Genomic DNA, 27,527 nt, shown 5'->3' with positions numbered 1-27,527 from the left:
TGAGAATCTGCCTGCCAATGCAGAGGACACGGGTTCGAGCCCTGGTCCGGGAGGATCCCACATGCCGCGGAGCAGATAGGCCTGTGCGTCACAGCTACTGAGCCTGTGCTCTGGAGTCCGCAAGCCACAACTACTGAAGCCCGCGCGCCTAAAGCCCGTGCTCCACAGCGGGAGAGGCCACCGCAATGAGAAGCCCGTGCAGAGGAACGAAGAGTGGCCCCCGCTCGCCACAACTAGAGAAAGCCCACTCGCAGCAACAAAGACCCAACGAAGCCAAAAATAAATAAATAAATTTATTTAAAAAAAAAGAAAAGAAAAGAAAGCTGTACGTCCCTAGAGCAATATGGTCTCTCTCAAGTATAGAACATCTGGTAACTTGGCTATGTTTGAACAAAACCTACTCCCACTGTCATCACCTAAGTTAGGAGAAAACGTAAGATGATATATACCTCCCTGCTATCACTCAGGTATTTCTAAATCTCTGTTTGCTGAAAAGGAATCTTCATCCATTTTTTGGCCTCCTTTAATTCCTGGGCTCAGTAGTACTGAGGTCTCTTGGTAGTGAACCTAAAGAATTGTGGTTCATGACTCTTTTCACCAAATGACCAGCTGATTCATTTTCAGTAGAGCACATCCGGAAACGCAGTATATGCAGTAAATGTATTACATATAAATGCTTGTATGTACATATATTTGCTTTATATCCTTTGGCAATTTCTACCAAACCATACCTAAGGACTTCTGTGTAAAGAGAAGGTGCTAAAAGTAAAAGAGAACATTTGTTCTTATAATTGTTTAAACCCAAAGCGGTCTACGTTGACACAGACTGTAGGCAGTATTCTGTTTCCATAATGGAAACGTGGCAATCTTGCCAGGACCCAAGACTTGATTCTCAATGGATCAGTCTCAGCTCACCTGGAAGGGATCCTGACAAAGAGCTTGGGTGTGGCACATAACCAAGGGGCACAGAAGCTGGTCCATGAACTACATAGTCATTAGTCATGGTTTCCCCATCGCCCTTCATACGTGGACACAACATCCTCTGGCAAATAAAGTATATGGTTCCAGACACAAAAATGGTAACGATTACTCCAATAACTGAACCAACTGTATTGGTGGCCTGTGGTGCTGGCTCCTCAGTTGGATCTAAAATGGGAATGCAGTACAATTATATAATGGAAAAACAACTGTAGGTCCAAAATAGTAATTAAAAAGAGGCTTGCAAGCAGAATGTGAGGCTAATGAAGACAACTCATAAACACTTTTCTCTTTTATGAATACATATACATCATGCCCCATGGATATATACATAAATGTCATTGTTAGGAATCAAAACGAATTATCCTTAAGTGAAAACAGACATAGAATACATTGGGAAGTATAATTGTAAATCAATAACAAAAATGTTAATTATAGATTTAAACACCATTAAGAAGCTTAAAACCACATATACAGATAAAATCTATCCTAGTTCATTCTGTATATCATAAAAATCAATAAGGTTACTTTGGAATTTCAGAGAAAATTTTAGGGTCAGAAGGGATGGACCTGGAAAAGTCATCAAATGTTTTACCTGGAATGGTAAAGAAGCCAATATCAGCTCTGAGCTTGATTTTAGGTCTGAAAAGTGACATTTAGGCCTCGTGAAGAGAAAGCAGAAGCTACAGATGAGCATTAGCTCTCAGGCCCAACATACTGCTGCCTTAAGGGGGAGTCTAGTTGCCTGAGGGCAAGGAATATAAGGTCTCTGATACGTGAGTGCCCGAGGACTCAGAAAGGAAAGCCAGAGCATGAGATGCCCATGGCATCTATATTCATGGAATCCCTCATCTATCTGATCTGAGAAGCAGAGGGCATCAATATTAGAGGTAGAGGGAAATAGCAAAAGGGCTCATCAGATTCAGAGCATTACTCTTCTATTCAGAAGGAAAATCCTTCCATTCTGAAGTCAGACTATATTCCACAATTGCAGATCCTTTAAACACCTTCCTTCTGCTTCATCTTGCCTCAAAAGCACCCATCCACATAGCTAACTCACCCTATGATTAAATCCAAGAAATGAGAGAAAACAACATCACTACGTTACATAATATGTAGGGGCTGCCAGTCCCATATTATCACCTATGGACCCTGAGGCAGACTCCTTAGTCCTTGTGAGCAACAGCCCATCTTTCTCATTCTTTTTCAGTGCACTGGCATTCCTTTCTAACGCCAACCTTCAAGAAAGAACAGTTTACACTCACCATCTCCAATTCTTAGTCTCTGGGTCACATCTTAACTCACTGAAATTAGACTTCTGTCCTCACTACCACAATGAAACTCGTCTGAGAAGGTCAAAGTTCTCCTATTTGCCATGGTCAATAAACTCTTCTTCTCACTGACATTTCTACACATTCGATATTGCTGACTCCTGTTTTCTTCTCAAAAATGCCTGAACCTTCCAAGATACCGCTCTCTCAGTTTTACCAACTGATTATTTGTTCTGTTTCCTCTTGCTGGCTTCATTCTCTTCTGTCTGCCTCAAGTGCAGGTGCTTCCCCAGAGTTCTGTCTACCACCTGCTATTTTCCTCCGCTGCTTACTCTCCCTAGGAGATTTCGTCTACTGCCTCAGCTGTAATTAACGTTAATAAACTAAAAAGCCCATCTCTCTCTCTTGAGCTACAGAGCTACATCTCTCTCTCTTGAGCTATATATAACTACATATAGTTAACTTTCTGAATAGCTACAATAGGATACCCAATGGGCAACTTTAATGCAACATAATCCAAACTGAACTCATAGTCACCATCATTTGTCAATGTTTCCTAGACTCCAGGGTAAGGTAGATCATAAATAAATGATGGCACCTGTAGCAAATTAAAGGAATTTAAATTAACTTTAAAACAAAAATAAACTAATTAAAAATCTACATCAGCTAAACATGACATCCACAGTCAAGATACAAAATGATACTTGGGTTCTTAGTCTCTGACACATATTCTGGTTTATGACTCCAGTCACTCAATGAGGTAACCTGTGAGTCAATCTAGACTTATCAACTCTCAGTGGTTACCAAACCCTTTTTATTCTATTTCTGGAATAACTCTGAAATCTATCCCCTCCCCCCTTCCCACCACCACTGCTCCCCTTGATTTAGACCTCCACCGTCTTCTGCTGGAACTACAATAGCCTCCACAGCATTTTAAAATTATAGGCTGCAAGTCATTAGATGGTAAAAACTTAGTGGGTTGAAAGCAGCATTTTGAAACAGAAAACTTCAGAATGCATTCCACACAATATAGGTAAATACTGCTGTATGACACTTTCGTTTGTGTGTACTCACATCTTTGTATTCCTCTTGATGTGGTCAAAAAATTTTCAAATCTAAAACCAATCTAAAAAATTTCCCTGCCATAATCTTATCACCTCCAATGCATCTGCTTTACAGCTTTCACAATTATGCAGCCATGCCAGTCCTTCACTTAAGTTTTTCAATGGCGTTCCGTTATTCTGGAATACTGCCTAGACTCTTTAGAGGAAAAGCAAAATCCTTCGTGACCTCACCTTTACATATGCTACCTCCAGCTGACACCCCTCAAGACAGGAGACTGTACTTTGGCAGTCCAATTTACATGTAACTTCTCAAAGGTGCTTGTTTCACTCTGGTTTTGAGCAGGACAGGACAGTCCCTCTGCCTGGAATGCAATCTCTCCACTTATCCGCATAAGTAACGCTATTCCTGACCAACACCCACCAACCTTATGCACCATTTTTCTAAGACGTTTTCCCTGAAACCCATCTTCATTCCTAAAGATCTGACTACTCTCTTCTTTGTGCTAATCCTTGTATAGATCTCTATTACAGCACATTTAATATCATTTATCACACTCCTTTATCAAGTACCTACTATGATCCAAGCTGTATGTTTTATATACATTAAATCATTTAATTTTCTCACAACAGCCATGCTAAACATTATCTTCATTTTAAAGATAGAGGGCTTCCCTGGTGGCGCAGTGGTTCAGAGTCCGCCTGCCGATGCAGGGGACACGGGTTCGTGCCCTGGTCTGGGAGGATCCCACGTGCCGCAGAGTGGCTGGGCCCATGAGCCATGGCCGCTGCGCCTGCGCGTCAGGAGCCTGTGCTCCGCAACGGGAGAGGCCACAACAGTGAGAGGCCCGCGTACCGCAAAAAAATAAAAAATAAAGATGGAGAAACTGAGGCCTAACAAGAGCAAATAATTGCTGGTAAGTGGTGAAGTTAGAATTCAAACCCATCTCTGCCTGGCTTTAAAATCCCTCTTCTTACTACTACCTCCAACCACAGAGGACTTTGAGAACCCTGGTACAGGTACCATGCATCCTCAGCACACAGTAGGTATTCAGCACATGTTTGCGGAATAAATGAACAGTTTCCAAAAATTTTAGTGAGTCTCCCATTTGAATTTTGTAAAAATACCAGCTTAAAGTCTTTGTTAAGATTAAAGAGCTTTAAAATGAGTTCTGTCTAAACTCCACAAACAGGGTAGGTAGACCTGGCTTGTGTTGAATTCCATTCAGAACTGTTTGTCAATTTGGGATATATTTTATGTTAGGACATTAGTCAATAGTTATGAACACTGAAGAAACACAGGTTATTTAGCCTAAGGTCTCTAGACCTAGGGGTATAAGGTGGCTCACGTATCCTCAGGCTGCATTTTAAGGAAGCTCTTAAAGTCACTGGTAGAAAATTACCCAGAAAAAAAATGGGAGATTTTAAACATGGACCAATGTTCAGAAACTCTTAAGTTTAGACCACTGATTGATTTCTACATATCTAAACTGAGAATTTCCTAACTTTAGTTTTGGCAAAACAATATTCTTTTCTGATGCTTTACTAAATGTTTCTGTGAAGATTTTTGTACATAAGAAAACTACTGTCTTTAAGAAATTATTAAATATAAAATGTAAGAAATCCCTGGTACAAACAACTAACTTAATAACTTGTTTCTTAATAAGGAAATATTGGTTGTAAGTGAAACTCACACATAAAGAAAAGGAAAAGTACTATAAAACTTCTCCCTTAAGAGTAAAAAACAAGGTTTTAGTCATACTTACAACAATCCAGTTCATCTGATTTGTCGCTGCAATCTAAATTATGATCACATTTCTTGTGTTTTCCAATGCACTGACCGTTGGCGCAGCGGAATTGATCAATTAAACAAAGCACTGAGGAAAAAAATGCAAATAGTTTTCTTATTTTTGCTACCATGTAAAGGTAAACTCTGGCAAAAGTCAAAAAGTGCTTTCTGGGGCTTCCCTGGTGGCGCAGTGGTTGAGAGCCCACCTGCTGATGCAGGGGACATGGGTTCGTGCCCCGGTCCGGGAAGATCCCACATGCCGCGGAGTGGCTGGGCCCGTGAGCCACGGCCGCTGGGCCTGCGGGTCCGGAGCCTGTGCTCCGCAACGGGAGAGGCCGCAACAGTGAGAGGCTGCAACAGTGAGAGGCCCGCGTACAGCAAAAAAAAAAAAAAAAAGTGCTTTCTGGGTGCAAATGAAAAACAAATTAGACTTTTAGAGAAAACTTACAAATTATTCTCTAGGGATTTCAACTGGTTGAAAGAAAAGAGAAGACAAAGGAATCCAGCACAAAATTTCCTATTTTGTCCTTTATGCTAAATTTCATCTTTCACTAATAATTCTGTCAAGAATTAAAGAATTCTACATGCATTTCTGTACACTAAAAATTTCCAGAGAATTTGTTTTTCTTGTTTTTGTTGTGGTTGTTTTTTACTGTGTTAAAGGTTAGCAGATAAAAGAAGAAAATATGAAATTATTTTACGTTGTAATAAATAAACCCACTAACTGAGAGCTCACTGGAAATAAGGACTAGTTTTACATACTGAAGGTCTAATGTTTTGGCCTCATTTCTCAACTTGCAAAGCTTATTAACGTGTATAAACCTTACGCATGTTAAGTGAATTAAAACAATTTAGAACATGCTACTATGTTTAGAAATAATAAAGTCAAATACACTTGAAAAACCCCAAATCTACCACTGAATGAGCCAAAGCAATACTCTGAATTTCAAACAACTTAATTGAAAAAGGACTCCATAACCAGGCCTAGGAATTTCGGATACCTTCACAGTTCTTCTCATCTGACTTATCCTGGCAGTTGGCATCTCCATTGCATCTCAGGGCGCCATCAATACACTGCCCACTGGCACACTGGAACTGGGACTCTGAGCACACAGGACAATTGAGCTCATCACTGTGATCTTCACATTCAGTAAACCCATCGCACCGCCAAGCCACAGGGATACAGTCAATTTCTCCCGTGAAACAAGTAAACTGCTGAGGAGAACATGTCGGGGGTTCTTCAAATGAACAAGGGGGAGGGGAGTGACAAAAACATAATCACAGTCACACAGAGGTACAAACATTTACACCTGAGTGAAGCCCATTTAATAATTAGCATGTACAAAACACTTTATAATAGATAAAATTTGTAAAGTGTCTCACTGAATCATAGAAATATAATCTTTACAGTACTTCATTTAGATTCACTAACTTGCAAAACTATAAGGCAGAAGTTTTCTCATATACTATAATTCAAGTAGGATTGCTGTATTTGCAATCCATTATAATCTCACACATAACCTGGGAATCATCACTATAATCATCGACCTCCAAATATTTTAAAGTTACCTTAGAATTCATAACTTTTCTAGCCCTGAGGTTCTCAAATAATGGTCCACAAACCCCTGGGGGTTCCTAACCTGCGACCTCTTTCAGGGAATTGACAGCAACTATTTTATAATAATATTAACATGTCACTTGCATTGGTGCCACAAAAGGAATGGTGGGTAAAACTCTTGGCACCGTAGCAGATTCGAGGCAATGGCACCAAACTGTACCAGTAGTCACTGCATTCTACATAGTCACATACACACGGGGTGGGGGGCAATGGGGAAGCCAGTTTCATTTAAGAATGTTCTTGATGAATCAGTAAAAATATTAATTACATTAAAATCAATTCTTTGAGTACATGTGTCCTCAATACTGTCTGACAAAATAGGAAGCATGTACAAAGCTCGTGTTGCATACCTCAGCATGATGGTTTCTTAAGGGAAAGCATTCTGAGCTATAAACGCAACCTAAAATGGGACACCCTTCTGATGTGAAAGAACAACTGACAGATAAACTATCAATGTTCGCACTTGGGTATTTGGCAGGAAGTTTTAAAAAAAATGAACCAGTGAGTCAATCATTTCAAGAGCAAATCATTATAACACTGTACTTCTGTGGCAAATTATAACACTGGAACTTTCAATCAGAAATTATAATTTTGGAAGACCTATATCCAAAACTAAACTTGACAGACTCCTAGTACTTAAATATTTTTATGATGAGATTGGTGGTAATGTTATTTTTTTCGATACTGTATAATGAAACGCATCAAAATCTGAAGATCTGGGAATTTCTGAGTGCAATTCTAATATTTCCAAATGACCAAGGTGTAAGGTTACAAAACAGTGCATGGGTAAAATATCCATTTTGAGCACAAGATTAACAGATTTCAACATGAGACTAGGAAAAGTGAGCTGATATGGTTTCAAATTCCACATTACAACTCAACCTATAGAAAATGATCCCTTGTCAAGATTTGGTGTAGAATTCAACATAAATGTACATAATTATTTGAAAAGGCTATATTATAGTCCTCCATTTTCCTCATATCTGTATGAGGCCAAATTTCTTCATGTACTTCAACAAAACTATGTACTACAACAGACTGAATGCAGAAGTAGACATCAGAATCTAGCCCAACATTACAGATTTATAAAAAAGTAAAAATAATGCCATATTTCTCACTAAAATTATTTTGCTTTAGAAAATACAGTTAATTTTCTTAACAGTTTTAATTTGAGAACATGTAAAGGTTTATTATTGTTATTTTTTAAAGTTCTTGGTTTCAAATCCTACTACGGTAAATACAGATAAATATAACCTATGCAAACAAAAGCTCTCCTCAGCAGTTCTTTAAAATGTAAAAATATGCTGAGACCAGTTTGAGAACAGTCATTCAATCCGAATTTCTTTGTTTTGCAAATGAAGAAACTGAGGTTCAGAGAGGCTAAGTGATCACCAAGGTCAAAGAGCTTCCTATGAACAAGAGTGATTAAAAAAAAAAGAGGACTAGAAGGGCAGTCTCCTTACTTTTAGCCCATTACCTTTACTACTGTATCACAGGCCCACTGATTCCTTTTAAAAACTTGTCTGTTAGTAAATTCTCTAGAGAACAGAACTTTATTATATGACTGTGGATCAGAAAACCTTTTATCCTTAAAATAGAGAATATTAGATAGAGAATAGAGATTACAAGTGAACATTTTACATGGAGAATTTGAGGGACTTTTTAGAGGAAATCTGATCCTATTATGTACAGAGCACTGTAACAGATCATATGGAGAATAAAAACAGATAAAATATGGTCCATGTCCTTAAAGAGCTTTTAATTTGGTTGGGGCTAGGAACACACTAATGAATATAAAACAAATGATTATGTAACTCTGAGCTGCATGCTGCTAACAAGTGCTACAATTCAGAAAAAGGGACAACAGTAACAGCTAGTGAAGGTTTCAAAGATCATGAGGAAGACTCATCAGCTGCACCTTGAAAACGAGAGATTGAGGATGTGCAGGCAAGAAGAAAAATACATCCCTGAAATACCACAAGAAAACCCACAGAAGCAAAACAAAACAGAACATGCCACAGTGATGTCGAACTCCAAACAGCCACACAAAAATAAAGTGAGCAGATTGGGCAGAAATACAAATGAGATGGGTTGGTAAAATAGGCTGAAATGAAAACACATCTTGAAGGTCAAGCAGAGGAATTAAGATTCTGTATTTCATTTACCTCCATTGTAAAATCAATGTTAAGTCACAAGAAAAATCTTGTATAAAAACATTCACTGCAGTTTCACTCTTAATAACAAAAACTGAAAACAATTAAAATGTCCCTCAACACAAGAATAATAAAACTGTGGCTTATTTATACAATGAAACATACTACTAGCAACAAAAAGATAAAAATGACTGATGCACTCCACTATAAGGATGAATCTCAAAAATATTATATTAAGCAAGAGAATGCAGACATACAGTACATACGTCATGATTCCTTATATAAAGTTCAAGAACAGGCAAAGCTAAACTATGAGGATGAGAATTAAAAAAATCGTTACTTCTGGAAGAGAACTGGCTGCTAGGACACAGGGAACTTTTCTTAATGAAAACACCGTATGTCTAGATTTGGGTGTTGGTAACACCATTGTACACATTTGTTAAAAACAATGCATTTAATAAAAATATGCATTTAATATATACATTAAAAACAATCACTAAGTGAAGGAAGAAAACACTGGTCTTTTACAGGACATTTTCTAAATGAAAGGTGGTATCTTTGATTCAGTTTTACCTACGTTATCATTACATAAAGGCATATTTTTCTAGGATTTGCCTTATTAGAGCAATAATCTGGCACCCTGACATGGAAACAGTTGTTTTTTTTTTTAATTGTGGTAAAATACATGTAACAAGTTTATCACCTTTAGCCATTTTAAAATATACAGTTCAGTGGCATTAAATATATTCACATTGTTGTATAATGCCTGCTATTTTGGGGAGAGATACTTCAAGTACCAGAGCTTAACTTTTACTATGCACATATCTGATCTCCCCGACTAAACTGTATGCTCTGCGTCAAAGATCTGCAAATCTTCTGCAGTCCAAACAGAGTGCCTCATAGCTGCTACTCAATACATGTTACTTATTTTTTTAAAAAAACTTAAAGGAAAGTTAGAAGAATAAAATAGTCTTATAATACCATCTTATCAATAATTTTTATATTTTGAGTGTACCATCTTATCAATAATTTTTATATTTTGAGTGTAAGCCCTTTCAATCTTTGTTCACAGAAATACGTTTTTTACGTAATTCTCATCACAGTAGAAAACGCAATTTTAATATTTTTTTTCCACTTGCACCAAATTTTGGCTACATTTTTACGTCAGCTTATGCTCATAATGTTTAACAGCTATATAAACTCAGTTATTTTACTAACTTTCCTATCATTAGAAATTGTTTTTAAATTTCTGTCACTGCAGAGAATAGACTTTTTCCTTCAGTTGAATTAACTTAGCATTATCCCCGAGAGGAGAATTTCTGAATTAGGGAAAAAATATTATAATGGCATTTGAAGCTACCATACTTTGCTTTAACAAAGGAATATACCAATCTGTTATGGTCCCATGAGTGACTGAACCAATTTCACTACAACATTATTACTACTCAGTGATACCTTTAAAAAAAAAAATTTTTTTTTTTTTTTTTTGGCTCCATAAGTAAGAGAAACAACAGGAAACTGCTGATAGAACTGAACAAAAGAGTATTCTTTTCACTGGATACACTCCCAGCAATGACATATAAACTGATAGAATCTAGGATTCAATGGATGGAGACTATAGGAGGTAGAATTAATTCACCTTGTTACCCTTTGGGGTGGGAAAAGCTACTTTTTTATTAGGAAGTAGATTCATTCACAGTTATGAGTTTCCCCTTTTGCCTTAGTCCCAGGGTTAGGTTACACCTATCACTTGTCATGATGAATTCACTCTTAGAAGAATCCAAAAGCCTAGTATAGTGCAGAAAATGAAATATAAGTCAGCAATCAAGTTAGGAGAAAGCAATTTCACTGTCAAATCAAAGAATGCTAGACTGAGTTTTGGACCATGACTGGCATTTAGACTTTCAGAAAAAAATAATAACATATTTACCTCCACATAGTAGCTCATCTTGAAGCAGAACCAAATGCACGGGGCAGGAGCACCTTGTAGTACCATCTCCCTTTACAAGACAAATATGTGAACAGCCACCATTATCCTGAGTACAAGGGTGCTGTCCTGCAAAGAGAAGAGAGAAGAGAAGAGAAGAAGAGCACAGAAGAGGAGAGAAGAGAAAAAAGAAAGGAAAGAAAAAGAAAGAACGGAAAAAGAAAAGGAAGGGAGGGAGGAAGAAGGAAGAGCCCAGACAAAATCAATTATTTTTGAGTTACCAACAAAACCAAATGTAAAATCCCTTTGAATTTTATTTCCACACAGTATAATTTCTCACCCCATCCCTACACAATCTACAAGAAAAGGAGGACAACAATTTAAAACACAAAATACTTATATCTAACCACTGTCTTTACATACTTATACATAAAATATTTTACAGTATTTAAAGTAAGGTAACGGTACAGCTCATGTTGATTTTTGTGAATAAGAAAAAGTGATTATTCGAACTAAAAAAAATGCTAGGGAGAATGCTGAAACTTGGATATTATTCTCTTTAAAATATAAAAACTCTTCTAAAGATTTTTAACTCCGAAATTCTACCTTTCTGAGAGATAAGATGATTTCACTCAAAAAGTATACTCCAATGAGGAACCTGCTGAAAATTAGAGCTGTTAGAAGAAAAAACAAGTTCACATGAATCTAACCACCCAGAGACAATCAAAATTATTTGCTTGGTCAACTGCAAAAGAACTTGCAATGTTACAAATGTTTAATTTCCTCATATTTGGGTTAAATTAAATAAATACACTATCAGGCACATTTCAAAGTCTGTCTCATAAGTTGTATTTAATGAAATCATTGTTTTGACTTTTCTACTTAGCTCGTGTCAAAAGCAACTTGACAGCTGTCATCCCAGTAGCCACCCATTTATTATGACTCTTTTCTCAGTAACACATCAGTCCTGCTTCAGTGTGTGTTGATGAGATTGAGGGAGTCAACTCTGTACAAACGAGCAGATGTGTGATACTACACATGTGTGTAGTATCACACAAAGCAGACACCCCAGTCCTTGTATTAGGATGTACAACCTATAGAGCACTTTCTCAACCTTTTAATTCATGACACTTTTCATAAACAGCAATCCAATTTTCTTTAATGTTATCAGAAATTTGAAAAAAAAAGTTTTTCTAAATATAAAACCATATTTAAGTGTTGAATTTTAAAGATATTCCCCCTGAAATTCTGAAAACCTTCGTTGAGATTCTTCTGCAATAAAATGTTCATATCAACTGAATAAATAACTTAGCCATTACATCATCTCTACCTTATTTCTGTTAAATATTCAGCATGAATTATATGTTATAACATAGAATGACAACAATTCTAACTTTCTAAATCTCAGATACCTCCTAACTTAACTTCTAAGTTCATGAACAGTGACAACACAATGAAGACTTGAACAAGCTACGGTGCTCTCACTCCTCTTCCCTCCTTTCATACTCCAATTCATTTCTGAAGCATTGTGCCAACAAGTTAAGGAGTTTCAATACTTCTCTCAGTCCTCCATTTAACATGTGCATTCCTGATATACTGTATAAGACCTACAGTAGTGATTGCTAGGAAGGCACATTTGATGACAGACACATATTAACAAGAGTTAACAGTATTACATAAACACACGTTAACTAGGCCAAGATGACTAGTCATTTTCAAGTTTTCAGTAAGATAAAAAAATAATTTATGGCCACTTTTCTAAGCTAGAATTGAAAAACTTATCCAAGTGGGGAAAAAACAAGCTCTTATTAAACACAGTCTTCTCTAAGTTTACACACTAATTTTTAGTTTGTTTTGCTTTTGCTTAAGAATAGGTTTATTTCCATGATAACTATAGTCATCATTATATAAATGTAACTTTTGCTTTTGTTGAAACCATGGGGATGTACATGGAACAAAAGAAATATATGCTGTATACCAATATTCTTAAAAGGGCTGAAGGAGAGAGGAAAAACATGACAAGCAGAGTCCTTGCTATACCTGGGGAAATTTTTGAAAATGAGCAATACCATTCCTTTCCCCCACTCCTGTTTCATGAGGAAAAAGTATTTCATATGAAAAAGCTCCCAGGTGAATACAGGCTTTAAAAACATGAAGAGTTTAAAAAAAAAAAAAAAAAAGGCAAAACTAAAAGTGTATGAAAATCTTAAAGATAAAGAAATAAGAAGACACAAAACAACATCTTAGTTTTATACCATTTCTTACAACATGAATCTTGCGATTAGCAGTACACCACCAACACTTACTATATTCCTGAAGATTCAGCTCCTTTACTGCATGAATGTCACTAAGCTGGGCAATTCGAGCCTGCACTTTGGTTCTACCCTCTCGACCTGTCATGTCAATTTTTTCAATCATCTGCTGCTGCTTATCAATCCAATACAGCCAGTTTTCAAACACAGTTAGTCCCACAGGCTGCAGAATGTTGGAGTCTTCTAATACTATCCGGTTGGCACCTTGGAAAGGAGAACATTCAACAGAAATGATGCATATGGGTCAAGTCATACATTCAACAGCTATTTACTGAAAACCAGTTAGATTTTTAAAGTACTGAAAAGGAAAATATGATAAGCTCTCTACCAGAAAACTTAAAAATCATTCTGAGAAGAAAAGATATATACATCCCAGAAAACAGGTAACAGACTAGACATCCAAGTGCAATCAAGGGCAAATAAGCGTCCAGTACATAGTAGATACTAAGTTCACAGAAATGTAGAAAAGCACTTGAGTCGCTTTCAAAAATTTTTTAAAGCACAGTCCAGGGCTTCCCTGGTGGCGCAGTGGTTGAGAGTCCGCCTGCCGGTGCAGGGGACACGGGTTTGTGACACGTTCCGGGAGGATCCCGCGTGCCGCGGAGCGGCTGGGCCCGTGAGCCATGGCCGCTGAGCCTGCGCGTCCGGAGCCTCTGCTCCGCCACGGGAGAGGCCACAGCGGTGAGAGGCCCGCGTACCACCAAAAAAAAAAAAAAAAAAAAGCAAAGCACAGTCTATCTTTCAAATTAAGTCTTATGAAACTCTCTAACATGTACAACACACAAAAACAGTACTTCTCTGGATGAAGCAGTGGTGGTGGGCCGAGAGCTCTGTGTTCTCGGCTTCCCCCACCTGCCGAGCACACCCAAGGCGTCTGTGAAGACCACCACCCTCACCCACCGGGCCACTCAGAACACAGGAAAAAGGACTCAAAGGTTACCTGGTTCAAGCTTCACCTCAAAATAAGATTTCTACAACACCCCAGACACAGAGCCATCCAGACTCTGAAGAGGCAGCCTATTCTACTGCTGAACTAGGAGAAAGTTCTTTCACATAGTGTGCTGAAATCTGTGCCCCCTGCCCACCCCCATAGCTTCTCCTTCATTCAAAAAGAATAAAATACATTAATTCCTTCTCTCTTCCTCCTAATCATCCTTCAAATATCTATAGAACTTTTCCCCGGTCCTTAAGTGTTTGATCAAAGAAAGACATTAGCTTAATACTTTGAAAATATCAGGGAAAGTTCCAGGAAAGAGGCAAACATAAAGCTAAGTTTTAATAAATGGAGAAAAGTGGGGAGGTATTACGGATGAGAAGGCACCGCCTAAGTGAACGTTCAGATTCATGGTGGGTTAAACACAAGTCTACTTAAGCTCCCTCCTAAAAATCTACTAAAACGATGGTAAAAAATGAAGGCATAAACCCATAAGGACAAATGGGACAGAAGAGTAGAAAAGCGATATAAAATTTACAAGTTGGAGAACAGACAGACAACAGATCAAGAATTTTAGCCTCCTATGAATCTCCTTTCAATAAGCTAACAGAGGATGCGATCTATCACGTAAAAGGAATTAACGAAAGAAATGGAATCTGGGAAACAGCAGGTTCAGAACCAAGGAGACTGGCAAGTACATTCCCAGGATAACGGTGAAAGAAAGTTGCCCTAGAAAGCAAGCAAATCCAGACTGGAGCAAGATGACAAAGAAATGCAGGAGGTACGTCTTCAGTTAAAAAGAAAAAAAGATGGAGTGCTTGATGCATCTGCACATACTGAAACAATATTTACATTAGATAAGATTCATTTCAGAGAGAAATAAAGCTACAGAAGGAAATGCAGCTCACAGTAATATTTTCATAGCCATAAATAACAAACAATTATGCACTTAAAAATTATGATATAACTAAGCTAGGAGGATGGGAGGAGAGTTCATATAGGTATGTTAGGGATATATGGTTTAAGACAGCAAAATCATTATCTTCCATTAAAAGAAGTCCAATTGTGGTATCTAAAAATTAAAAATCATGAAGCAGCAGTTTTAAACAAGTTATTTTAAACTATCGGAGATGCCTCTGAGAGTAGGAACTGAGAGGAGGAAGTAGAGCAGTAGACTTGGTTTTTGTAGGCCAATTAGAACCATTTGATTTCTATACCTACATGTATTACTTTGATGAAAATTAAAATTAAATTTAAACTGTAACACTAAGAGTGATTAAAAAAAGATTAGTTGGTGGTAGTGGAAGGATGGCCTCAATTGGACAACTGGGGAAAATAAGAGGTCAACAGTGTTGCTGGAGGATCCCAGATCTACTGATTGACTCTGATGGCAGTTATAAAACTCTGGAATCAGCAATGAAAAGACATTTATTCAACAATCTAAGCATATACTAAACACAGTGCAGTATAAAAGCTCTGTAGGAGGCTAAAAATACTAAGTAGAAAGATATCCCATGAAAAAAGTATATGATTATCTGTGAACATATAAGGAAGGGGGGGAAAAAACCTACCAACATTATACTAATCTTATTCAGAAAACGTAAAAAAAGGAAACATTTCTTTTTATGAGGCCAATGTAACCTTGATGGCAAGACGCCAACAAGTACATTATAAGAAAGGAAAATTATGGGGTAATCTTTCTAATGAACACAGATGTAAACATCTTAAACAAAACATTAGCAAATCAAATTCAGCAATATATAAAAGGGATAATGTATCATATCAAGTTTGATTTATTCTAGCAAACTAAGAACAGAAGAGAATTTCCTTAATCTGCTTTTTAAAAGTTATCTACAGAAAAACCTTAGCAAACATAAAACCTAATCAAGAAGTATTGAATGCTTCCCCCAAATCATGAAAAACAAAAACAAAATGAAACAAAAAAATCTAAGGATTCTATTATTTTATTCAATATTGTACTGGGGGGTCCCAGTCAGTGTAATAAGGCAACAAAGAAAAAGGACTGGAAAAGAAAAAATAAAACTCTCCCCATCTGTAGACAAATGATTCTGTAACACAGAAAATTCTAATTTAGCAAGGTCCCTGGGAACAAGCACAATGTACCAGACTGGGGAAGAAGGGAAAAACTGTATTTCTATATTCCAGCCACAACCAGAAAATGAAATATTAAATATTTAGACTACTCTTTATTACCAGCATTCAAAAGCATTAAATACCAAGGAATAATTCCAATGAAACACAGGCAAGACCTCTACACAGAAAACTACAAAACACTGAGGGAAATTAAAGTTCTAAATAAATAAGGGATATACCATGTTCATGGTTTAGAATCTAGACTAATATTATAAAGATAACAATTCTCCCTAAATTGATCTATAAATTCAAAGCAAACCAGAAAGAATTCTAGTAGGTTTTTGCTTTTTGGTGGAAGAGGCTGATCCTAAAATGTATTTGGAAATGCAAAGTGTCAACACTAGCCACGGTAATCTTAAAGAAATACTAAGAAGAAATACTAAAGATGTACACTGCGAGATAAACTTGTTATAAAGTTTTATTAATTAAAACAATACTATGTAAGACAAAGTGACCAAGGGACGATTAGAGTCCAGACACAAAGTTACACTAATATAATCATTTCATTTATAACAAAGGTGACAGGAGAGCACAGCAGGGAAAGGATGGTCTTCTCAAAAGAAACAGTGTTGAATCAAATAGTAACGTGGAAAATAAAATATAACTTAACCCCTGTCTCACACCATACACAAAAATAAATTCCAAATGGATTAGAGATCTAAAATAAGAAAAGTTAAACAAAAACATTTTAGGAAAAAACACAAGAAAGTATCTCTGTGACTATGCAGAAGTCAAAGATTTCTTAAATATAACATAAAAGGCACTAATCATAAAGGGAAAAATTAATAAACTTTACTACAATAAAAATAACTTTTTTCATCTAAAGACACCACTGGGAGAGTGAAAAGGTAAATCACAAACTGAAAGATTTATGTAATACATATCTTTCTCTATAGAGAAAGTATGAAGGCATACCAAAAATTATTAAAGAAGACTTATAAATGGAAGGATACCCCACAGTCATGAATGAAAAGACTGAATTCCTTAAACATAACAATTCTCCACCAATATGTATGTAATTTGATAATGGATTAACATCCTGAATAAAGAATTTCTAGAAATCAGCAATAGGAAAATGGGCAGAAACTACGAATTGCAATTCACATATGAAATATGAATGACCAATAAATTAACCTCAAATTCAAATAGAGAAATGCATACTTTATTAACAATGAGATATACCTCTAAAACTATTGGATTGGTAAAAACTCAGAAGTCTAAAAGTACCAAGTACTGGAGGAGAAGCTCATATACTTCTATATATGCAAAACTGTGGGTATTCTAAACTGATATAATCACTTTGGAGAGCAATCTGAATAGATATAGTCAAGTTGAATATATACATACCACATTAGACAGCAATCCCACTACTAAGTTTAGGCCACAGAGAAATATTCAAATATGTACATAAGAATAAACACTGCAGCACTGCTTTTAATGGCAAAAAATTGGAAATAGCAGTTTAGATAGCAGAATAGAGAAACTGTAGAATGATCATCAATGAAATACTATTTAGCACTGAAAATAACTGACATAGATTTGTGGATCAACAGGGATCACCTCAAAACCATGATATATCTGAAAAAAGCAAGTGACAAAAGAATACATGAGACTACTTATACTAATTTTAAAAAGTGAAAAGAAGTTTAAATGTGTGCGTGTACATGGTAAAAAATACAGAGAGAGAGCGAGAGAGAACGAGCAAGAGAGAGAAAGCAAAACATGCATGGCAAAGAAACACATCAAAAGTTACCTCTGAGGAAAGAGGGAGGAAAACAGAACAGGGGAGGGATACACAAGGGCTTCAAATTCTCCCTAATTTTTTTTTTTTTTTTTCACGAGAGAGGAGGAAGGAAGGTTCAAAAGAAAATATGGCCAAACACTAAGATTTTTTTTTTAACATCTTTATTGGAGTATAATTGCTTTACAATGGTGTCTTAGTTTCTGCTTTATAACAAAGTGAATCAGTTATACATATACATATGTCCCCATATCTCCTCCCTATTGCGTCTCCCTCCCTCCCACCCTCCCTATCCCAGCCCTCTAGGTGGTCACAAAGCACTGAGCTGATCTCCCTGAGCTATGCAGCTGCTTCCCACTAGCTATCTATTTTACGTTTGGTAGTGCATATATGTCCATGCCACTCTCTCACTTTGTCCCAGCTTACCCTTCCCCCTCCCCATGTCCTCAAGTCCATTCTCTAGTAGGTCAGCATCTTTATTCCTGTCCTGCCCCTAGGTTCTTCTGACCATTTTTTTTTTTTTTAGATTCCATATATATGTGTTAGCATACGGTATTTGTTTTGCTCTTTCTGACTTACTTCACTCTCTATGACAGTCTCTAGGTCCATCCACCTCACTACAAATAACTCAGTTTCGTTTCTTTTTATGGCTGAGTAACATTCCATGGTATATATGTGCCACATCTTCTTTATCCATTCATCTGTCGATGCACACTTAGGTTGCTTCCATGGCCTGGCTATTGTAAACAGACCTGCAATGAACGCTGCGGCACATGACTCTTTTTGAATTATGGTTTTCTCAGGGTATATGCCCAGTAGTGGGATTGCAGGGTCATATGGTAGTTCTATTTTTAGTTTCTTAAGGAACCTCCATACTGTTCTCCATAGTGGCTGTATCAATTTACATTCCCATCAACAGTGCAAGAGGGTTCCCTTTTCTCCACACCCTCTCCAGCATTATTGTTTGTAGATTTTTTGATGATGGCCATTCTGACTGGTGTGAGATGATATCTCATTTTGATTTTCATTTCTCTAATGATTAATGATGTTGAGCATTCTTTCATGTGTTTGTTGGCCATCTGTATATCTTCTTTGGAGAAATGTCTATTTAGGTCTTCTGCCCATTTTTGGATTGGGTTGTTTGTTCTTTTGTGATATTGAGCTGCATGAGGTGCTTGTATGTTTTGGAGATTAATCCTTTGTCAGCTGCTTGGCTTGCACATATTTTCTCCCATGCTGAGGGCTGTCTTTTTGTCTTGTTTATGGTTTCCTTTGCTGTGCAAAAGCTGTTAAGTTTCATTAGGTCCCATTTGTTTATTTTTGTTTTTATTTCCATTTCTCTACGAAGTGGGTCAAAACGGATCTTGCTGTGATTTATGTCATAGAGTGTTCTGCCTGTGTTTTCCTCTAAGAGTCTGATGGTGTCTGGTATACATATAGGTCTTTAATCCAGTTTGAGTTTATTTTTGTGTATGGTGTTAGGGAGTGTTCTAATTTCATTCTTTTACACGTAGCTGGTCCAGTTTTCCCAGCAGCACTTACCGAAGAGACTGTCTTTTTCTCCACTGTATATTCTTGCCTCCTTTATCAAACATAAGGTGACGATATGTGTGTGGGTTTATCAGTGAAATTGGCCTGTAGATTTCTTTGTGACATCTTTGTCTGGTTTTCGTATCAGGGTGATGGTCGCCTCGTAGAATGAGTTTCTGAGTGTTCCTCCCTCTGCTATATTTTAGAAGAGTTTGAGAAGGACAGGTGTTAGCTCTTCTCTAATGTTTGATAGAATTCACCTGTGAAGCCATCTGGTCCTGGGCTTTTGTTTGTTGTAAGATTTTTTAATCACAGTTTCAATTTCAGTGCTTGTGATTGGTCTGTTCATATTTTCTATTTCTTCCAGGTTCAGGCTCAGAAGGTTGTGCATTTCTAAGAATTTATCCATTTCTTCCAGGTTGTCCATTTTATTGGCATAGAGTTGCTTTGTAGTAATCTCTCATGATCCTTTGTATTTCTGCAGTATCAGTTGTTACTTCTCCTTTTTCATTTCTAATTCTATTGATTTGAGCCTTCTCCCTTTTTTTCTTGGTAAGTCTGGCTAATGGTTTATCAATTTTGTTTATCTTCTCAAAGAACCAGCTTTTAGTTTTATTGATCTTTGCTATCGTTTTCTTCATTTCTTTTCCATTCATTTCTGATCTGATCTTTATGATTTCTTTCCTTCTGCTAACTTTGGGGTTTTCTGTTCTTTCTCTAATTGCTTTAGGTGTAAGGTTAGGTTGTTTATTTGAGATGTTTCTTGTTTCTTAAGGTAGGATTGTATTGCCATAAACTTCCCTCTTAGGACTGCTTTTGCTGCATCCCATAGGTTTTGGGTCATTGTGTTTTCATTGTCATTTGTTTCTAGGTATATTTTGATTTCCTCTTTGATTTCTTCAGTGATCTCTTGGTTATTAAGTAGTGTGTTGTTTAGCCTCCAGGTGTTTGTATTTCTTACAGATTTTTTCCTATAATTGATATCTAGCCTCAAAGCATTGTGGTTGGAAAAGATACTTGATACGATTTCAATTTTCTTAAATTTACCAAGGCTTGATTTGTGACCCAAGATATGATCTATCCTGGAGAATGTTCCATGAGCACTTGAGAAGAATGTATATTCTGTTGTTTTTGTATGGAATGTCCTATAAATATCAATAAAGTCTATCTTGTTTAATGTATCATTTAAAGCTTGTGTTTCCTTATTTATTTTCATTTTGGATGATCTGTCCATTGGTGAAAGTGGGGTGTTAAAGTCCCCTACTATGACTGTGTTATTGTCGAGTTCCCCTTTTATGGCTGTTAGTATTTGTTCTTATGTATTGAGGTGCTCCTATGTTGGGTACATAAATATTTACAATTGTTATATCTTCTTTTTGGATTGATCCCTTGATCATTATGTAGTGTCCTTCTTTGTCTCTTGTAATAGTCTTTGTTTTAAAGTCCATTTTGTCTGATATGAGAATTGCTACTCCAGCTTTCTTTTGATTTCCATTTGCATGGAATATCTTTTTCCATCCCCTCACTTTCAGTCTGTATTTGCCCCTCAGTCTCAAGTGGGTCTCTTGTAGACAGCATATATACGGGTCTTGTTTTTGTATCCATTCTGCCAGTCTGTGTCTTCTGGTTGGAGCATTTAATCCATTTACATTTAAGGTAATTATCTATATGTATGTTCCTCTTACCATTTTCTTAATTGTTTTGGGTTTATTATTGTAGGTCTTTTCCTTCTCTTGTGTTTCCTGCCTAGAGAAGTTCCTTTAGCATTTGTTGTAAAGCTCGTATGGTGGTGCTGAACTCTCAGCTTTTGCTTGTCTGTAAAGGTTTTAGTTTCTCCGTCAAATCTGAATGAGATCCTTGCTGGGTAGAGTAATCTTGGTTTTAGGTTTTTCCCTTTCATCACTTTAAATATGTCCTGCCACTCCCTTCTGGCTTGCAGAGTTTCTGCTGAAAGATCAGCTGTTAACTTTATGGGGATTCCCTTATGTGTTATTTGTTGAAACACTAAGATTTGACAAAGATGGATGGCAGAAATTCTACACTTTCTGTATGCTGGAACCATTTCATAATTAAGGGTGGAAAAACAAACAATAAAACATGAATAGACAAAAAAAGAAGCATTAATAACGATAGTCTTTTGTTTACAAGCAGCTCATGCAGCTCAGTATCAAAACAACAAACAACCCAATCCAAAACTGGGCAGAAGACCTAAATAGACATTTCTCTAAAGAAGATATACAAATTGCCAACAAACACATGAAAGAATGCTCAACATCACTAATCATTAGGGAAATGCAAATCAAAACTACAATGAGGTATCACCTCACACCAGTCAGAATGGCCATCATCAAAAAATCTACAAACAATACATGCTGCAGAGGGTGTGGAGAAAATGGAACCCTCCTGCACTGCTGGTGGGAAGGTAAATTGGTGCAGCCACTATGGAGAACAGTATGGAGGTTCCTTAAGAAACTAAAAATAGAATTACCATATGACCCAGCAATCCAACTACTGGGCATATACCCTGAAAAGACTATAAATCAAAAAGAGTCATGTACCACAATGTTCACTGCATCTCTATTTACAATAGCCAGGACATGGAATCAACCTAAGTGTCCATAGACAGATGAATGGATAAAGAAGATGTGGCACATATATACAATGGAATATTACTCAGCCATAAGAAGAAACGAAATTGAGTTATTTGTAGTGAGGTGGATGGACCTAAAGTCTGTCATAGAGAGTGAAGTAAGTTAGAAAGAGAAAAACAAATATTGTATGGTAACACACATATATGGAATCTAAAAAAAAAAAAGGTTATGAAGAACCTAGGGGCAGGACAGGAATAATGACACATATGTAGAGAATGGACCTGAGGACATGGGGAGGGGGAAGGGTAAACTGGGATGAAGTGAGAGAGTGGCATGGACTAATACATACTACCAAATGTAAAATAGGTAGCTAGTGGGAAGCAGCTGCATAGCACAGGGAGATCAGTTCAGTGCTTTGTGACCACCTAGAGGGGTGGGATAGGGAGGGTGGGAGTGAGACACAAGAGGGAGGAGATATGGGGATATATGTATATGTATAGCTGATTCACTTTGTTATAAAGCAGAAACTAAGACACCATTGTAAAGCAATTATACTCCAATAAAGATGTTTTAAAAATAAATAATGATAGTGTTTTGGATTTTCTTTTTTTATTTGCTAAACTGTCTTTAATAAACATGTGCCGCTTTTATAACAAAAAATAAACATCATAAACGAAGAGAAAAAGAGAAAAGGAAAGGAGGGGGAAAACCCACATTAAATACTAGAAAAAGTTATAACACTGTTATAATAAATAACTATCATACACACGAGAGGGGATATAAGAGATACATGTGATCAGGTAAGGGAAAGAACATACTATGCAAGGTGGGTGCATACACACGCAAAGTGAGTGCATGACTGTTTGGAATCAAAGAAGGCATAATGGAAGGGAGGCATTTGAACCTGAAAAGACAGAATTTCTTAAAATTTTAAACAAGTTACACATATATGCAAAAATATAAAACTTATATGATACAGAAATAAATACTCTTAACATATTAGTATGCTAACCTTACATACCTTTCTCAAGGTTTATGTGTTTGCATATTTCTCAAGGAATATACAAAAATACATACCTATATTTTTGTTAATAGTATACATATTGTCTGTGAGTGTGCGTGTCTGTGTGTGTGTGTGTGTGTGGGGTACACACATTTTTGGAGGCAATTTGCCAGTATATATAGTATATAGTTTGTGTGTGTATGTGTATTTATATGTGTGTGGGTGTAAAATATAGTTTTAAATTTCAAATAAAACTAAATCTTAATAAACATTACTATACAACTTAATTTTAAAAATCATCCTTCTATGTCAGTACACACAGATCTACTGAATGACTGTAATAATTACTGAATGATTGTAATATTTCATACCCCTGATATACTAGAATGTATTTCTCTGTGATAGACTATTACAAATAATGCTCAGCAAACACCATTGTACAACAGGGTCAGTGTTTCTGTAAGACTGCTATACGCAAGAGAAAGTTACCAGCAAATGGCCCTCCAAAAAGGTTCTACCAATTTCCACTTCTACAAAAGTGTACGAGAGCATGCCATTTTCTACCATCTGGCCAATGTTGGGAATAATCAACACCATATTTTATGACTCTGATAGATATAAATAGTGTATTATTTTAATTTCATTTTCCTGATTGCTAGTGAGACCACACAGAGTATTTGGACTTCAGAAATTGGGGGTAGGGGAATAAACATGATTGTAAAGAGAGGACCACAGAGCAATGAGAAAGTAAAAAGTATATTTGAAGACAAATTATTTCATTAAAACACACCAGGAATCTTAAGATCATTTGAGCTTGAGGATGAGTCTGTGAAAGGAAAATACCAACTTAAGCATGCAACCAGACTTTTTTTTCTTCAGGTTCTAAGAGTACCCTGAAGGGTTTTTTTAGTATAGTTAGTGACATAATTAGAAACCATGCTTCAGAAAATTAATTTAGGAACAGTGTGTAAACTTTCAGGGGGGAAAAAATCAGCAGGCAGGAGACTAATCATAGGCTAGAATTCAGGCCAGAGATAAGACAAAGTAGAGCAGAAGAATTAGAAAAGGAGAAGAGATGCATTAGAAACATATTATTTACGGAGCCCAAATCAAGAAAATTCGCAAGTTATTACATAAAAATGGAGTAATCATGTTGATGGTTAAAGAAAAAGTGCTTCCCAACCAACTTGATGCTGACTATTCTTAGTGAATAAAACTGTAAAGAAATGTGTCCAAAAATAATACAATAGAAGGAAAATACAAATGCTATTGGTGAATCATCTCAATAACTCAAATCAAAATAAGGAAACACATTTCTTGGGTACCTGAGAGATCACTGCTTTCAATTCGCCGGAGATCTGAATCAGCCCAAAAGAGTTTGCCCAATCTGCTATCAAGAGCTAAAGCAATTGGTTTACTTAAGCCACTGAAAAAGAGGACCTCCCGTTCTGTTCCATCTAAAGCAGCTCGTTCAATTTTGGGAGACCTTTCCTGAAGGTTGGTAAAATACATATACCTGAAGAGAAAGGAGGAAACTATAAGTTTACCAAAGTAAGAAATCACACAAAATGAGAATACTGCTGTTGATTAAGACAAAAGGAAGTAAAATAATATTTTTAAATCTTATTTTAAACGTTTTAAAACATATGTTTTGAAGGTCATGGGATATATTTCAATTTCAATAATAGTAACAAAGGGTGCACAGAAGTTCTTAGGGAGTTAACTTTAAGGAATTAATAAAACAAAGTGTTAGATACAGGCAGCCTTATGCTTTTGGAATAATACAATATAATAAATAAAATAGCAGTAATCAGAGAGATCTGGACACAAAATTTTAACTTTCTTCTCTATTAGTCTATTTCATAACTGAAAATAAGTCATATATGAATCATTTCTTATATTTAACTTCTATAGTTCATCTTTTTCCTGTAACTCCTTTGAAGTAAGCTACTTTCCCTGCTGAATTCCTTATCATTCATTCAGATTCAAGTAAGTATAATTTATTAAATGCAAAGCTCTATATTAAATGAAAGAAGGCATATTAGTTCTTATCATAAAAGAACCTAAAATCTAGTAGAAAACATAAGACTGAAAAACAAGTATAAGGTAAAGTGGAAAGGATTAAGTATAACTAGAGAGGTACAGACATAGAACGGTGGGTATTTGAGAGAGGAGAATGTCACATCTGGCTGGGGGTGGGGCAGATCAAGGGAAACTTCACGGAGGATGTCACAGTTCAAACAGTCCTGGAGGTATGGGTAGAAATTAGAATTAAAGCAGTAGTGACTAAGGAAGGAAATTCTAGACAGTAAAATCAGAGAAAGCAAGAATATACATGGGCTGAAAAGGAAGGCTGATGAGGGTTTCAGATGCCACCTTAGTAACATACCCTTTTTCTGGGTTTACCACAATGGCTCGAGGTCTGTCTTGCTCGCCTTTTAACACCACTCCAATCGATCTCCCATCTAATCTTGTTACATTAATGACATTGGTGGCCTCGCAAGTCCAATAGATGTAGCGGCTATAAATGTCAATGCTGAGGTCATAGGGCTGTATTTCTAGGTTCTGATTCGGAACTGAGCTCACAACCACTGTAAAGCCCTAAGGGAAGAAAAAGAAACACACACAGAAAATTGGATTCCAAGCCAGACAGCTCCGAGGAGACCACTCACAATACTTATACTTACGTGGTCACACACCTGAGAAGGAACTCTCAAGTCTCAAGCGACATTTCTTAGTGAACATTTCAAATGTTCCCTTTGGTTATTACAACATAAAGCAGTAGAGCGAGCTGAGGCCATATTGGTTGCTCTAAGAAGCTGATAGTGCACTGATCAGAAATGAGAGTGAGAAGGTGGCAGCTGTCCCTGTAAACCAGAGACAACTGCGGCTAGAACCACACTCTAGAAATACCTCTAAAGCAGTGGTGCTCAACCAGTGGCGATTCTGCATTTGCAAACGCCTCCACCAGGGGCACTGGCCAATGTCTGGAGACTTTTTTTTTTTTTTTTTTTTTGCGGTACGCAGGCCTCCCACTGCCGTGGCCTCTCCCGCTGCAGAGCACAGGCTCAGCGGCCATGGCTCACGGGCCCAGCCGCTCCATGCGGGATCCTCCCCGGACCGGGGCAGGAACCGCGCCCCCTGCATCATCAGGCGGACCCTCAACCACTGCGCCACCAGGGAAGCCCTGGAGCCATTTTTGATTGTCACGCCTATGAGACTGTAACTGGCTTCTAGTGGGGAGAGGCCAGGGATGCTGCTAAATATGACGTACACGTCAGACCTCCATACAGAGAATTATCCAGCCGAAAATGTCAACAGTGCGGAAGTTGAGAAACTGCTCTAGAGACAACAGCAATTAGTCAGGGCTACAAACCACATCTATCAGTCATGTCCTTCTCTAATCCTCAAATCTACCCCCCCCCAAAATTTTCTTTTAAACAAAGCCAAGCAAAAAGAGAGGCTTTGTTCATCTGTTTTATCTGAATAAATTATATTTTATTTACTCGGCATCTCTGAGGTAACACTCCTTAATAAGGCTATCTCATTTATTTGCTATGTCCTCAGCTGTATAACAACAGCTATAATTTCTATCAACTAGTTATCAGCCTACTGGTCCTGGCCTACACCGTGTGAAGTGCATCTGTAGTATACCGCTACAACTATACCCCTAAATGATCCTCGGCGGCCCTAAATACACTATCTCCTTGCTCTTGTCAGACAAGACATGAAAAGTAATCTAATCTCCCTAAATTTTAATGCATTAAAAATGCAACTTAACATTACCGTTAAAAGGAAAATGACAAATAATTATTTATAGTAATCCCGGTCTAATACTGCTTGGACACAGAAAGAAAGCAAAGAATTATGGACAGTGGTATGTAAATCATGACTAGAATGTAAGCACAGATAAGACATGTTGATAATATTTTCATTCCTATCCCATAGTCACCAAATAATAGTTACCAAAACAAAAACAAAAGAAGATTAGACTAATGATAACATATCCTAGATGTAATTTTACTGAGACTGTGTTTCATGTTTCCCATCCTCTGAACCTTTTACATAACAGTTAACTAGTAATAGAACTATCATTTATTGAGGGCCCACTATGTGGTAATGGGCTGTGTGCTTTTACATTCCTTTCAGCTAAAAAGTTCATAAGAATCCTAGTGAGTGACAGAGCTGAGATCAGAACCAAGTGTGTATTTGATTTCAAAGTTTCCAACACTCCATGTAAATGGAATTAAAAAAAAAAACTATATAAATGATACAGGTGGCACTGACAGTCATACTAATATATGAGCCTAAGTTATTTTAATACAACACAATCTTCATTCTAATAGAATTATCAAACAATTGTTTACTCAAATATCATTAGGAGGGGAAAAAGCTGCTAGGTTCAGAATTTCAGTTTTACACACACACACACACACACACACACACACACACACACACACACACA

General features: G+C 36.9%; 1 protein-coding gene across 2 annotated transcripts in view; it reads right to left on the bottom strand.

Moving 5' to 3' along the window:
- Positions 1 to 27,527, bottom strand: part of LRP6 (LDL receptor related protein 6) — a 171,577-nt gene that overhangs the window by 5,834 nt on the left and 138,216 nt on the right. For both annotated transcript variants that reach the window (XM_027129581.1, XM_027129583.1), the window contains 7 exons: positions 25,452 to 25,663; positions 24,388 to 24,578; positions 13,104 to 13,313; positions 10,801 to 10,926; positions 6,101 to 6,337; positions 5,077 to 5,187; positions 916 to 1,146 (listed from right to left, as the gene is read on the bottom strand). In XM_027129581.1, coding sequence (XP_026985382.1) covers positions 916 to 1,146; positions 5,077 to 5,187; positions 6,101 to 6,337; positions 10,801 to 10,926; positions 13,104 to 13,313; positions 24,388 to 24,578; positions 25,452 to 25,663 — 1,318 coding nt within the window. The remainder of the gene's footprint in view (positions 1 to 915; positions 1,147 to 5,076; positions 5,188 to 6,100; positions 6,338 to 10,800; positions 10,927 to 13,103; positions 13,314 to 24,387; positions 24,579 to 25,451; positions 25,664 to 27,527) is intronic.

The sequence above is a fragment of the Aethalodelphis obliquidens genome, unplaced genomic scaffold (genome assembly GCF_003676395.1).
Source record: "Aethalodelphis obliquidens isolate GAN/ISIS:26980383/991018 unplaced genomic scaffold, ASM367639v1 scaffold36, whole genome shotgun sequence".
In the NCBI taxonomy this organism is placed as follows: domain Eukaryota; kingdom Metazoa; phylum Chordata; class Mammalia; order Artiodactyla; family Delphinidae; genus Aethalodelphis; species Aethalodelphis obliquidens.
Note: the sequence above shows the minus strand (reverse complement) of the source record. Positions and strands in the feature narration are given on the sequence as shown.